Source organism: Dromiciops gliroides, chromosome 1, assembly GCF_019393635.1.
Source record: "Dromiciops gliroides isolate mDroGli1 chromosome 1, mDroGli1.pri, whole genome shotgun sequence".
Taxonomy (NCBI): Eukaryota; Metazoa; Chordata; class Mammalia; order Microbiotheria; family Microbiotheriidae; genus Dromiciops; species Dromiciops gliroides.
Window position 1 is genome coordinate 675,928,214 of NC_057861.1, and position 12,867 is coordinate 675,941,080.

At 46.7% G+C, this 12,867-nt stretch overlaps 1 protein-coding gene across 2 annotated transcripts in view; it reads right to left on the reverse strand.

Moving 5' to 3' along the window:
• The window catches only part of CACNA2D2 (calcium voltage-gated channel auxiliary subunit alpha2delta 2), a 452,102-nt gene that overhangs the window by 37,653 nt on the left and 401,582 nt on the right, over positions 1-12,867 (reverse strand). For both annotated transcript variants that reach the window (XM_043967809.1, XM_043967800.1), the window contains exons 7-8: positions 7,097-7,228; positions 6,664-6,721 (exon numbers count right to left, since the gene is read on the reverse strand). In XM_043967809.1, the coding sequence (XP_043823744.1) occupies positions 6,664-6,721; positions 7,097-7,228 (190 nt within the window). The remainder of the gene's footprint in view (positions 1-6,663; positions 6,722-7,096; positions 7,229-12,867) is intronic.

The window sequence follows — 12,867 nt, forward strand, 5'->3', positions numbered from 1 at the left end:
AGAAGACTAATGCTGAAGCCCTGAAAGAGAGGGGATGGACTCATGATACAAAAGGAGATACATATTTTTGATTATGGTCAATGTGGGAATGTGGTTTTACTTGATTGTGCTTTTTTTTTAAAGGATTTTTTTTCTTTTTCCAGTGGAGGAGGCGGGGAGGGAAAACATGCTTGTTAATTGAAACAAAACAAAATAAATGTTAAAATGAATGGGAGCTATTATAGTCTCTACTTTCTAAGCCTCTGCTCAAGATGTTTCCCTTCCTTCTCTCTCCAATTCTTGCCATCCTTTAACACCCAGTTCGAATCTTGTCTCCTCCAGGAACTAACCCCTCACCTAGGAGGACCACTCTTTAAAATTCTCCAGACGCAACATATTCAGCCTCATCTTGTGAGCTGGATGCTATCTCCTCCTCCTCTATACACTCTTTCTCCCTACTGTGAGTGCCCCAAGAAGAGAGCTTCAGTCTGGTTCTTCTCTGTCTCTCTATACTGGGAGCTTCCTGAGGGTAGGGCTCTGGTGTCTTTTTCTGTTGTCTGTCTCTCCCACTGTCAGGCATGTACAGAGCTTGTCACTGGGCTGATGGGATCTGTTTCCTTAGAATTGGGGGAGGTGGTAGCAGGGGCACCTCAGTAAAGAATGTGTTAATCTGAGGGATGTTTGAGAGAGGAACAAGAAAGAATTTAGATTTCAAAAGAGCCTGGGATAAAAAGTTCTGGGGGCAGGAAGTTTGGCTGGCCTTGGGTATTGGACTGAGTGAGACCTCTAGACCTTAGGTACTGAGTGAGATTTGTCTCCTGAGCTGGGCATGGCTGAACTATTTCTCTTTGTCTCTGGGTTAGATAGTCTGGGTCAGAGCCCTTTCCCCCCCAGAAGGGAACTCTTGAGTTCATATCAATGAATTAGTGTTTGAAGAAGAGGGCAGGAGAGACAACACAGCCACCAACATCCCTACAGTTGCAGCCCCAATGACTCCTCTATGGTTGAAGGGGAGCATCAAATCGTCTATTACATCCCCTCCAGGGGAATGGAGGTGTCAGGGGCATGCTAGAGTCAATCATCTCCCCAGGAAGTGGGCATGGGTGAAATTGTTGTTCAGTCTTTTTCAGTCCTGTTCTACTCTTTGTGACCCAATTTGGGATTTTCTTGGCAAAGATACTGGAGGGGTTTGTCATTTCCATCTCCAGCTCATTTTACAGATGAGGAAACTGAGGCAAACAGGGTGAAGTGACTTGCCCAGGGTCACACAGCTAGTTAAGTGTCTGAGTCTTAAGATGAGTCTTCCTGACTCCGGACCCTGCACTTCATCTGCTGTGCCACCCAGTTGTCTGCAATGGATGAAATATAGCCTGCTTATCCAGGCCCCAGTTCTGTTTTTTTTTTTTTTGGGGGGGGGGTTCTGGTTATGAGCCTAAGGTATGCTTTCTATTACAAACAATGTCTATGATAAGGGAGGAGAAGATGATTGAACAAATGGTAATGACTTCACAAAAGTCCTCCTAGTAGAGAAGGAAGAGAGATTACAGTGGTCTCCAGATGCTGTTGTAAAAATTATGAATGTTTGCACATCATCCAGACCCCTTGGGCTGCTTCTCTGTCAGATTTTCTTTTTCCCTGAGTAAATGCATGACTTTGCAAGAGGATTGTTTCATATAAAATGAACCATAATATGGTATGAAATGACACTGAGACAACCTGCCAGGCCATCACAGTGATGGCTGGAGGCAGCTGCCTCATTGGGAGTGGACCTAGCTCCCTTACTCAAGCCCCAGCCCAGCCTTGGCTTCAGAAGAGCATCATGTGAGGTCTGGTGCTACCTTCCATGGCCCAGGCTCCTTCTGGGCACAGGAACTGATTCTCTAAGCTGGGAATCCTGATGCAGTAGTGCAGGGTGATCATGGGACAGTCATTACCCCTCTCTTGGTCTCAGCTTTGGCATCTGGAAGATGGCGAATATTGGTTGTGTTTATCCTGTGTATGTGTGATCTATGTGTGTGTGCAGATGTCTATGTAAATATGTGCATGGCTGCATAGATGTGTCCTCATGCATGTACACACCTGTGTGTCATGATCCCCGCTTGTGTACACATGTGCCCTTCTCCCCCTGCATGGGCATGTGAACGTGCACTCACATGTATGTGTGTGCTTGTCCACACGTGCATTTTGGAGTCTTTATTAGTGTGTGCATGCCTCTGAAGGCACAGGTATGACCCCAACGGCGGGCTGGCCTGCCAGCGAAGCCTTCTTGTTGGGGGAGGGGGTTTATGGTCACTTGAGAAAGAAGATAAGGGTGAGCACAACTGCAGCCACACCTCCATCTCTCAATGCCCATTGATCTGCCAGGTAGTTGGACAAGACTCCCTTCCCTACTTCCATGGCTTATGACCCCTTAGTGCCCTGGGGTGCCTGACTGAGAGCAGAGAGCCCTCTCTGTGGTACTGGACTGGGGGAAATGACAGTTGCTTATCTCTGGCTTTGTTGGCAGAGTGGGGCCCTCAGCCCCTCCATCCCTCTGTCCGTCTCCTGGTCTCTATGTAAGGATGGCCTGACTGGGAAGTTACATGGTAGGGCTGTTAACAGTCCCACTCAGTTGTTGGTGGGACTGGAGTATTCAAGAGGAAAGGGCTTTACTTAGCCCATGGAAGGCAGAGAATAGGAAGATGGGGAGACTGAGGGTTTAGTGAGGGATAATGAGCTGTCTAGTCATCTTCAGGGTTTGAGCCCTAGCTGTTCCCTACCCAAGAAAGTCTCATAGAGTATGGACCTTGAGGAGAGTATTAGGAACAGGGGAGGGGGAAAATTTTCTTTTCTTTTTTTCTTTCTTTTTTTTTTTTTTTTTGCACGGCAATGATGGTTAAGTGACTTGTCCAGGGTCACACAACTAGTAAGTGTCAAGTGTTTGAGGCCGAATTTGAACTCGGGTCCTCCTGAATCCAGGGCCAGTGCTTTATCCACTGTGACACCTAGCTGCTCCGGGGCAATATTTTAAAAATAGAATCATAGGGAAACTCTAGTGATAGAGGTTAGAGGCATCAGCAGCTCCCTATTTTGCTTCTATTTTCTTCTTCATTCCTTTTCTCCCTAATCCAACATGTGTTCTGGAGACATGTCTACTCTGGAGACTGGACCTTTTAATGCTGCAGTTTGGGGAAAATCTCTTTCTCACCTGATGCATCTCCCACCCTGGTCTCTGCTTAAAACTCCAGCTTCCCAAACTATACCCCTGGAATTGCCCCAGAGTAACAGAGGCAGAGCGCCTTGGGGCATCTCAGAGGCTTACCACCTGGTAGAAGAATGAGATCCCCTGAGAAACAACAATAGTCAGGGGGTTCAGAGGGATCTTTTCAACATAGGGGCAAGGAAGCAAAAGGGACACAAGTTTCTGAAAGCTGGGTCATTGGGCTCCAGATTCCTGGGGACCAGGCATTCAGATTCAGGTTGTTTGGAGTAGCCTCCAAGGTTGGGAATTCCAAGAGGACAAGAACTGATCACTGCTTCATCTATCTATCTATCTATCTATCTATCTATCTATCTATCTATCTATCTATCTATCTATCTATCTATCTATCTATCTATCTATCTATCCATCCATCCATCCATCCATCCATCCATCCATCCATCCATCCATCCATCCATCCATCCATCCATCCATCTATCTATCTATCTATCTATCTATCTATCTATCTATCTATCTATCTATCTGTTTGTTTGTTTATTTATTTATTTTTAGGGCAATGAGAGTTAAGTGACTTGCCCAGGGTCACACAGCTAGTGTCAAGTGTCAGAGGCTGGATTTGAACTCAGGTCCCTCTGAATCCAGGGCCGGTGCTTTATCCATTGTGCCACCTAGCTGCCCCTAGATTACCGATTTTTAATCTTTGTCCCTCTTCTAGGACCAAGCACAGTCCTGAACACATAAGCCACTTCAAAAGTATTTGTGAATATGCCCAGTGACTACAGTAATGTACATGGAAAGAACAAGAAAATGACCCCGAGTGCTGGTTAAGTATGATGGCCAAGCTTGGATTCACAAATGAGTTGAGAAAATGTATCTTCCTGCCTTCTTTGCAGAGTTGGGGTGGATAGTGGGGTAGGAGGACAAGGGTGAGGGGGACTGGCAGTGGGTAGTGATTATAGGTGTGCAATATTGCAGAGATATTTCAGAAGTAGTTGGTGTGTTGGTTGGTTTTGCTAAATTCTTCCCCCCTTTTAAAATCTTTATTAGAAGGGATAGCTCTCTAGATAGGGATGAGGGAAGGGATGTATTTGGAAATGAATGTGATGAAATCAACAAAGAACATCAAAAAACATTTAAAAATGTTTGTTGGAGGGGCAGCTAGGTGGCGCAGTGGATAGAGCACCGGCCCGGAGTCAGGAGGACCTGAGTTCAAATCCGACCTCAGACACTTAACACTTAACCCCAATTGCCTCACTAAAAAAAAAAAAAATGTTTGTTGCAGTTAAATTTGCAATCAGGTTTCTGGGACTGCTGCTGACCCCGCTTCAAGTCTCCCCATCCAATGCCCACATTCTGCTCTATTTTCCCAGAATGTTAGAACTTCCAAAGATCTGGGGGCAGGAGTGGAGAGTAATGTAAGTAAAAGGGATGGTAACAATGGCTGGTGGGGCTTCCAACCCAGGGGACAGACTCCACTTCTCACTGACTGCCTGGGAGGTTGGGACTAAGTTCTGGGGATGCAAAGAAAGGCCAAAACATGTTCCCTGCTCTCAAGGAGCTCATTTTGTCTCTCCTAAGGTGTTCAGTCCTGGGGTTCCTTAGTTTAAGAATGGTTAGGTGATGTAGAAGATAAAGCACTGAACCTGGAGTCGGGAAGACCAGAGTTCAAATCCAGCTTCAGACGCTTACTAGCAGTATGACCCTGTGTAAGTCACTTAATCTCTGCCTGAGTTTCTATCTGTAAAATGGAGACAGCAACAGCACCTCTCTCCCAGAGTTGTTGTGAGGATGAAATGAGATGATATTTGTAAAATGTTTTGCAAACCATAAAGTGTTATAGAAGTTGTCATCATCAGAATCACCATCGTTGTTGTTGTTTTTGGACAAACTCAGGACTTGACACTACAAAGGGGGGATTTCAGGGAGGGAATACTCCACTCAAGGTGGGAGGTGGGAGAACAGTCCTTCTTGGGTTCTTAGCTCTCCTGCTCCCAAGGTCTGGTTTTTATAGAAGTGAGTTGCAAGTTCCTGGTTTCCTAGTCATGGAAAATGGGTTTGAATGGTGGGATGTTCCTCTCCTCTCCATGTTCCCGCAAAGGGCTCTTTCCTTAAGCTAACTTCCTCCCTCTAGTTTTTCTTTCCTATCCCCACAAAGAAGGCTTCAGAGCTGCCGCATTGCTCCTTGGTTACATGAAGGGATTGTGATGGTGGTGGTGATGGGGATGCTTATGTACCATTGGTCCATGAGGCCACTGATTTCAGGGAAAAGGTGTGGGGGAGGATGGCTAGGCCAGTTTGGTTTTGCTGAAGAGAGGTAATCTAGTGCCCAGGAAATCCCATCCTCATCTTGGATTACTCTCTGCCCCCTCCCACAGAGGAAGAAAGGCAAGAAGAGAGAGGCTAGACAGGTCTAGATGGTAGGGATGGAGATGAGAATTGTGGGGAGAGGGAGGGTAGAAAGCTGCAGCCTGGGTGCCCCTGCCTGTGTTATTGTATCCATTTTCCAGTGGCAACGATGTGTGAAATGAAAATTGGACAGAGTTGGCTGCTCCCTGCTCAGAGGGCTGGGATATCATAGAGGGAGAAGGGGGCAGAGAAAGGGAGAGGAAGGCAAGGGGGAGAGATGGGGCTGGGAGAGAGAGGGAGGAAGAAAGAATGAGAGAGAAAAGGAGTCAGTGAAATAGTGAGAGGGAGATGGAGAGAATGAGAGCCAAGGAAAAAGAATGAAAAAAGAGGAAAGGAAGGAGGAGAGGAAAGAAGGGAGAATGAGAAAAGGAGGGGAGGAAGATAGGGAGGGACAAAATGAGAAGAGAAGGAAGGAAGCAAGGAAAGAGGGATCAAATAAAAGATAAAGGAGAGAATATGAGAGAAGAGGGGGAAGGAGGAAAAAAGGAGAGAGCAGGAGAGAGAAAAAGAGGAAAAAAGAGGGAGAGCCCCTAGTAGGCACTTAAATGCTTGGTGAATTGAGGAGGACGAATAGTGTGAGAGACAAGGAGAGAGGAAGAATGAGGGAAAGGAGAGAAGGAGAAATAAGTTAGGCAAAGGAGGGAAGAAGGGAGGGAGGGGAGAGGAAGAGAACAAAGAGAAGATGAAAGGGGAAAGAATAGGAGATAGGAGAGAGGAAAGAAGAGATGAGAGCTAGAAAAATCATGGGAATAAGACGTGAGTACACTTTAGTTAAACTAATAATGTATGTTGAATGAATTGAATTGAATTGAACTGAATTGAGAAGGGAGGTAAAGTGAATGAGAGATAGAAAGAGAGAAGGGAAGAAGGAAAAAGGCAGAGGGAGGCAGAGAAAGGCGAAGTCAAGGAGCGAAAAGGAGGAAGAAGTAGGCAAAATGAGGGAAGAAGTAAATGTGGAGAGAACAAAGGCAGAGAAGCCTGGGGGGTTGTGCTGCTGCTTCAGAGACAGGAGGAGCTGATGAGGGGCTCAGCCTCATCGTGGTCAGACAGGCCCTCCGCCCCCCATGCCCCACACTCACCAGGGTCTCCGGCGAACATCATACAGGTCAATCTTTTTGGGTGCTCTCCAAGGGGTAGCTGTGGGACAGGGTGGAACAGAAAGAGGCTAAGGGTTTTAGGGCAAGGTCGCGAGCCAAGGGGTGTGGTGGGGTTAGGTTCTGGACCCTTCCTTGGAGGAGAGAGCTGACTCCAAGGAGAGGATCTTAGAAAACAAAAGTACCAGAGTTGGAAACACAGGTCGTTTCCTTGATGCCACCATGCCCTCTCCATGCCCTCAAGTAAATGATGGGCCAGATTTCATATCTCCATATGCCAGGGCAAGCAGAGAAAGGATAAAGACCTAACACAGAGTGGGCCTGGGGTTTCTGGACTGGACCCCTGATTTTACTGTTTGGGTTGATCTATCCTAGGAAGCATAGCGATCCCTGGGGCCGCGAGTCCCCAGATACCCACCTGGGTAATATCGGGTGACCCCTGTGGCACTGCCAAAAACCTGCCACAGCAGCGATGGGTCTTCCTTGCGGTTCTCTACAAACACATCCTCTAGGGCTTCTGTCCAGTTGAGCTCATTCAGGATCACCGTGGCTGTGGACAGAGGAGGGAAAGGGCTGTAGGCACTCTGACCCCATCCCACAGGGTAGGGGTTGAGAGGTTAGGACCTGGGGGACACTGTGGGGAACAAGCAAGTCTTGGATGACCATAGCTACCTCTTGAGCAGCCTCCCTGCCTCCAGTATCCAGTTCCATGCAACCCCTCCTTCAGAGTCATCTCATACAGCCATAAATCTCACCATATCACACTCCTTCTCAAGAACCTTCAAGGGCTCTCCACTGCCTATGTGATTCCCCTCAAACTCCTCAGTTTGGCATTCAAGGTCCTCCATAACATGGTCTGAACTTACTTTCCAATCTCTCTCATCCTGCTCCCCAACATCCTCTTCATTGATCCCTATGTGTGCCAGACATCCTCCACCTTTGAGTTTTTGCTAATGTTCTTTTCCACTGTTTGGAATATCCTTCTCATACACTTCTCTTTCTTTCTAACTAGCCTTCAGCCATCTTTCTATTAAAATTCTACTTATTGGGGCAGCTAGGTGGCACAGTGGATAAAGCACTGGTCTTGGATTCAGGAGGACTTGAGTTCAAATCCAGTCTCAGACACTTGACACTTACTAGCCGTGTGACCCTGGGCAAGTCACTTAACACTCATTGCCCAGCAAAAAAAAAAAAAAAATTCTACTTATCCTTCAAGGCCCAGTCAAATCCCACTTCCTCCAGGAATCCTTTTTTGATTTCCCCATGAAATCTCCCTCCTCTGGACTCCTATGGCACTTATGGTCAGAACTACATTGGGTAGTTTACATCACTTGGCTGTTCTATAGGTCCACTTTTCCCTAGATTATGAGCTCTCCGACAGTGGGGCCAGGATATACTTCATTTCTTTTCTCCTCTTGGATTGTGAGCTCCCTGAACTCTGGGACCTGGCTTGTTCCAACTCTGCAAATAAGAACATTTAGAGGCTCATATCTGCTTCCTATGAAACAGCGGAGTTGAGGTTCAGATTATTACCAGGATTGGGTTTATTTGGGGTTGGTGATCTGAGCTCATTTTGTGACTGAGGTTGGGGGTTAGTTAATAATCAAGGTCCCGAGAATCCAGCATGTTGTAGATCAAGAAGCATTTAAGATATATGGCAAAGGAATTGGGGGTAGCTATTCCCTTTAGGAATGACCCCTGAACCTTCTTGCCCCCCAATGCCTGGACCGGAGAAGAGTGGGATTGGCTCCAGGGAGCTCACCCTGCTCAACATGCACTGTAGGCCACCGGCCTGGCATGAAAGCAATTAAGGGTCTGCTGATGGCACTGGAATTATTCAGCTATTAATGCAGCTGATAAGCTGGAAGCCACTCGGCTCCATGATTAATCAGTTGGGGCTGGGAGCATTGGGTGGGGAGGAGGGGATGGGAGTAGGATCATGTCACTCAATGGGGTGCTGAACCGGGGCTGAGGCTAGGGGAGCCCTAGATCCTAAATGGATAAAAGGAAAGCCACTTGGGCACATATACTGACTTTGCTTGCAGATGGGCTCACATAGATATCCATGTCCAAGTACACCCGCCACTACCCCATCTCCTCTGATACACCCTTGATGCATGAGCATCCATAGCCTCAGATGCACAATCTGACAATGATGTCTATGGTAAGGATAATCTCCTGTTTCTATGACAAGAACGTCACTGTTCAAAAAGCTCTTTCACATCTACTCTTTTACTGTCTCCTCCCCATGAGAGGAGCAGGGCAGGGATCACCAACGCACTCTTTTTTTTTTTTTTTTTTTTTTTTGCAGGGCAATAGGGGCCAAGTGACTTGCCCAGGGTCACACATCTAGTGTCAAGTGTCTGAGGCTGGACCTGAACTCAGGTACTCCTGAATCCAGGGCCGGTGCTTTATCCACTGTGCCACCCAGTTGCCCCAACCCACTCTTACGGATGAAGAAACTGAGGCTCAGAAATGGGAAATGGCCAACCCAGTGAATTTGTGGGACTACTGGAGCTACAACTTTGACCTTCTGAGTCAAAGGCCAGCATTCTTTCCATTGCATAGTGCAAACATGCTTATAGCTACAGATGCTCAGACAAACCCGCACGTATGTTAGATATGTAGACAGTAATGGAGACAATCTGTTCATTGATCCCAGGCCCTGGCCTCAGACCAAGCCTGACCGTGGTCATAAATTGTCTCCTAAAACTCAACCCCGGCCTTGTCATGGCCCAAGCCATGAGTTCCAGAGTCTCGGCAGAATGTGCTGACTTTGAGAAGCAGAATTCCTCTCCTGCCATGCAGATTTCATGTTTGTTCCCTCCACTTATCCCATCAGGACCAGGAGGGGGACACACACTTACCCAAGACCATAGATTCAGAGATGAAGGAAACTGTATCATAGGATCACAAGTGCTACCTCGTCCAAAGTGCTACCTCACATGCTACAGATGGGAAAACAGGCTCAGCGAGGGTAGCGACTTGCCTAGAATCACACAGGCAGTAGATAGCAGAAGGAGGATTTGAACCCAGGTTCTTTGACTCCAGATTTAATGCTCTTTCCACAACACCACACTGCTTCACATATGTGCCCACACCCATACGTTCAGATCATACAGCATCTTTGTTAGTGGGATTCTCCAGCTGAACAAAACCTTAAATGAGTACTAGCCCAGCCTCGGGGATCAGTTTCACACAACCAAATTTGGGCTGGGAACTTAGTGTAATTGTACCCTATAGTGCCTATGGTAGCACAGAGACCAAGTCACTCTAGGATGTATTTTTTCTTATAGTCTCATTTAGAATGAAACCTCGGAAAGTTTAAATCTTTAGAGCTGGCGAAGAGCTGTGATCAATAGTTAACTAGCTTTATAGACCGTTAGAGCTCGTTGGGATCTGAAAGCTCACCTAGGATAGCCCAACCCTTTCATTTCACAACTGAGGAAACTCAAGCCCCAGAGCAGAGAAGGAGTTTGCTCCCCCCTCCCCCTCCCCGGCCCCCCCCCCCAACATCGGCCCCCCACCCCCACCCCAGTCGTATATTCGGTCAATATGTATTGTATTATTTCATATAATACATTCCCTGGATAAAGCTTGACACTCTGTTCTTAATTTAGATAGTATTTTCTTTCTTTCTTTCTTTCTTTCTTTCTTTCTTTCTTTCTTTCTTTCTTTCTTTCTTTCTTTCTTTCTTTCTTTCTTTCTTTCTTTCTTTCTTTCTTTCTTTCTTTCTTTCTTTTTAGTGAGGGTTAAGTGACTTGCCCAGGGTCACACAGCTAGTAAGTGTTAAGTGTCTGAGGCAGGATTTGAACTGAGGTACTCCTGACTCCAGGGCGGTTGCTCTATCCACTGCGCCACCTAGCTGCCCCTTTAGATAGTATTTTTAAAAATTCTCTTTAAGGAGAAAAAAAAAAGAACTAAGTTCAGTTGCATTTAATTTGGCATCCTCTGATGATTCTTCCTGTGGATCAGCGGCTGTCCAGAGAAAAATGTTGGGTCACTTGGTTTTACTCATTCAGGACTGAAGGCTGTTACATATACAACCTCTGTACCAAGATCCTATCCCTCTACATTTGGACATATAACAGTAGACCTACATAAGGCAACACCAAGACTCTGGCAAAGATCCTTGCTGACACACATATGCTTACAAATGCGAGATCTCACACAATGACAGATGCAGGCTGACACCACCCAAAGCCTCGAACACACAGACACACACACAGACACACACACAGACACACACACACACACACACACACATCCTCTACCAAGAAGCTTGCCAACTTCTGTGATCTCCCTACTCTTGCCTGAGCTCATTTCCTCTTCTTTACCCTTCCTGTCTCCTCACCAGGTCCTAAGTGTACAAACACATACACCCACACACACATAGGCACCCTGAGTTAGAAAATGGGGGACTACCCCCACCTCAGGGAAGTGATTACAGATTTAATTACAAGTGACACAGTAAATAAAAAAAAAACTATCAAATGTAATTTGTGTGGGTAGTGAGGGGTGACTGGGGAGGGCAGGGCAGCCAATGTTTTAATTAGTGTGGCTGCCTTAGATAGTGCCCCTCTGCTGGCGAAGCCCCCAGGGAGGTAGGACCCAGGGGATAAATGACTCAGCTTCATCTTTCCCTGGGGGAGCTAGGTGTTCCTGCTTCCAAGTTCTACATTGCCTGGGGTTGCCTCCCTCTCTCTCCCTCCTTCCCTCTCTCCCCCGCTCTCTCTCATTAGCCCCAGCACCCAAACTGGCTGCCATCTGATTCCCCCCACCTCAATTCACACACTCAGAGCCTCTCCCTCTCTTTTCTTTTTATTCTCCTTCTCCCTCTTGCCCCATTCCTTCTTCCTCCCCTCTTTCCCTCCTTGATTTTTTTTTTTAGTGAGGCAATTGGGGTTAAGTGACTTGCCCAGGGTCACACAGCTAGTAAGTGTCAAGTGTCTGAGGCCAGATTTGAACTCAGGTACTCCTGAGTCCAGGGCTGGTGCTTTATCCGCTGCGCCACCTAGCCGCGCCCCGCTCCTTGATTTTTAAAAATCGATTTTTCTATCTTTCCCAGATCAGAGTTCAGAGCAGGAGGCCAAGTTTCTCCCGGGGGGCTCCTATGTTCTACCCAGACTCTCCCATCCAGTTTGGCCTGCCCCCTCAGCCCCATCTAGGGTCCAGATCCCTAAACCTCACCATTCTTTTTGGAGGGAAGTGACAAGAGGGAATAGATGATACAAGGATAGACTTGGACAGGGCTGTAGATGGGGGCATCTTTTCCCCCCTTATTTCTAGCTTTGGGGGTGCATATTCTTGCAGCTGAGTTCATAATAAAGATTATGGGAACACAGGGTCACAGATCATAGCTCCATTAGTTCTTCCGGGCAGGAGACTGGGAATTTGTCATCTTTGACCATGCCCCAGCTCAGGCAAAGGAGCAGTCTATAGCTGGAGAAGGGTAGCAAGGCTCTCATGGGAGAGGGAGAATGTTTGGGAAGAGTTATATACTGGGACTATGTGTGTGTGTATCTGAATGTGTGTGCAAACTGCAAAGAATGAGGTACTAGTGTGAGGCTGCCTGTTGGTACATGTGAATGCTCAGCCCACACATATAAGAGGGTGTGAGTGTATGTATGTGTGTGAGTGAATGCATGAGAGAATGCATTTGGGGGTGTACTTATGTGACTATATATGCGTGGAAATGTGTAAGCATCAACCATTTCTTTGTGAGTAAGTATATGGAGGTTTGTGAGTGTGTATCTAGGTGATTGTGACTCTGCAGATGTGTATGAATGAGATACTATGTATGTATGGGTTACTATATTATCGTTGTTGTTTGTCTTTCATTTCTCCAAGAGGACCATGACATTGGGGTGATATCATGACTTTCAATGAATTATATTTAAATGAGTCAGGGCTGTGCAAGGTCACCAACCTCACTTTCTCCTCCAGAGCCATCTGGGTCTAGTGGCAAACTATAGATCAGGACAACTGGAGATGGCCATGAGTGTTTGAGGCAATTGGGGTTAAGTGACTTGCCCAGGGTCACACAGCTGGTAAGTGTCTGAGGTGATCCCCTCAACTTCAAGGCCAGTGCTCTATCCACTGTGCCACCTGACTGTCCTGGGTTACTATATGAATGAGCATGAAGAGTGACTATATATATGAAATCACATGCATGAGTGTCGTTTGTGT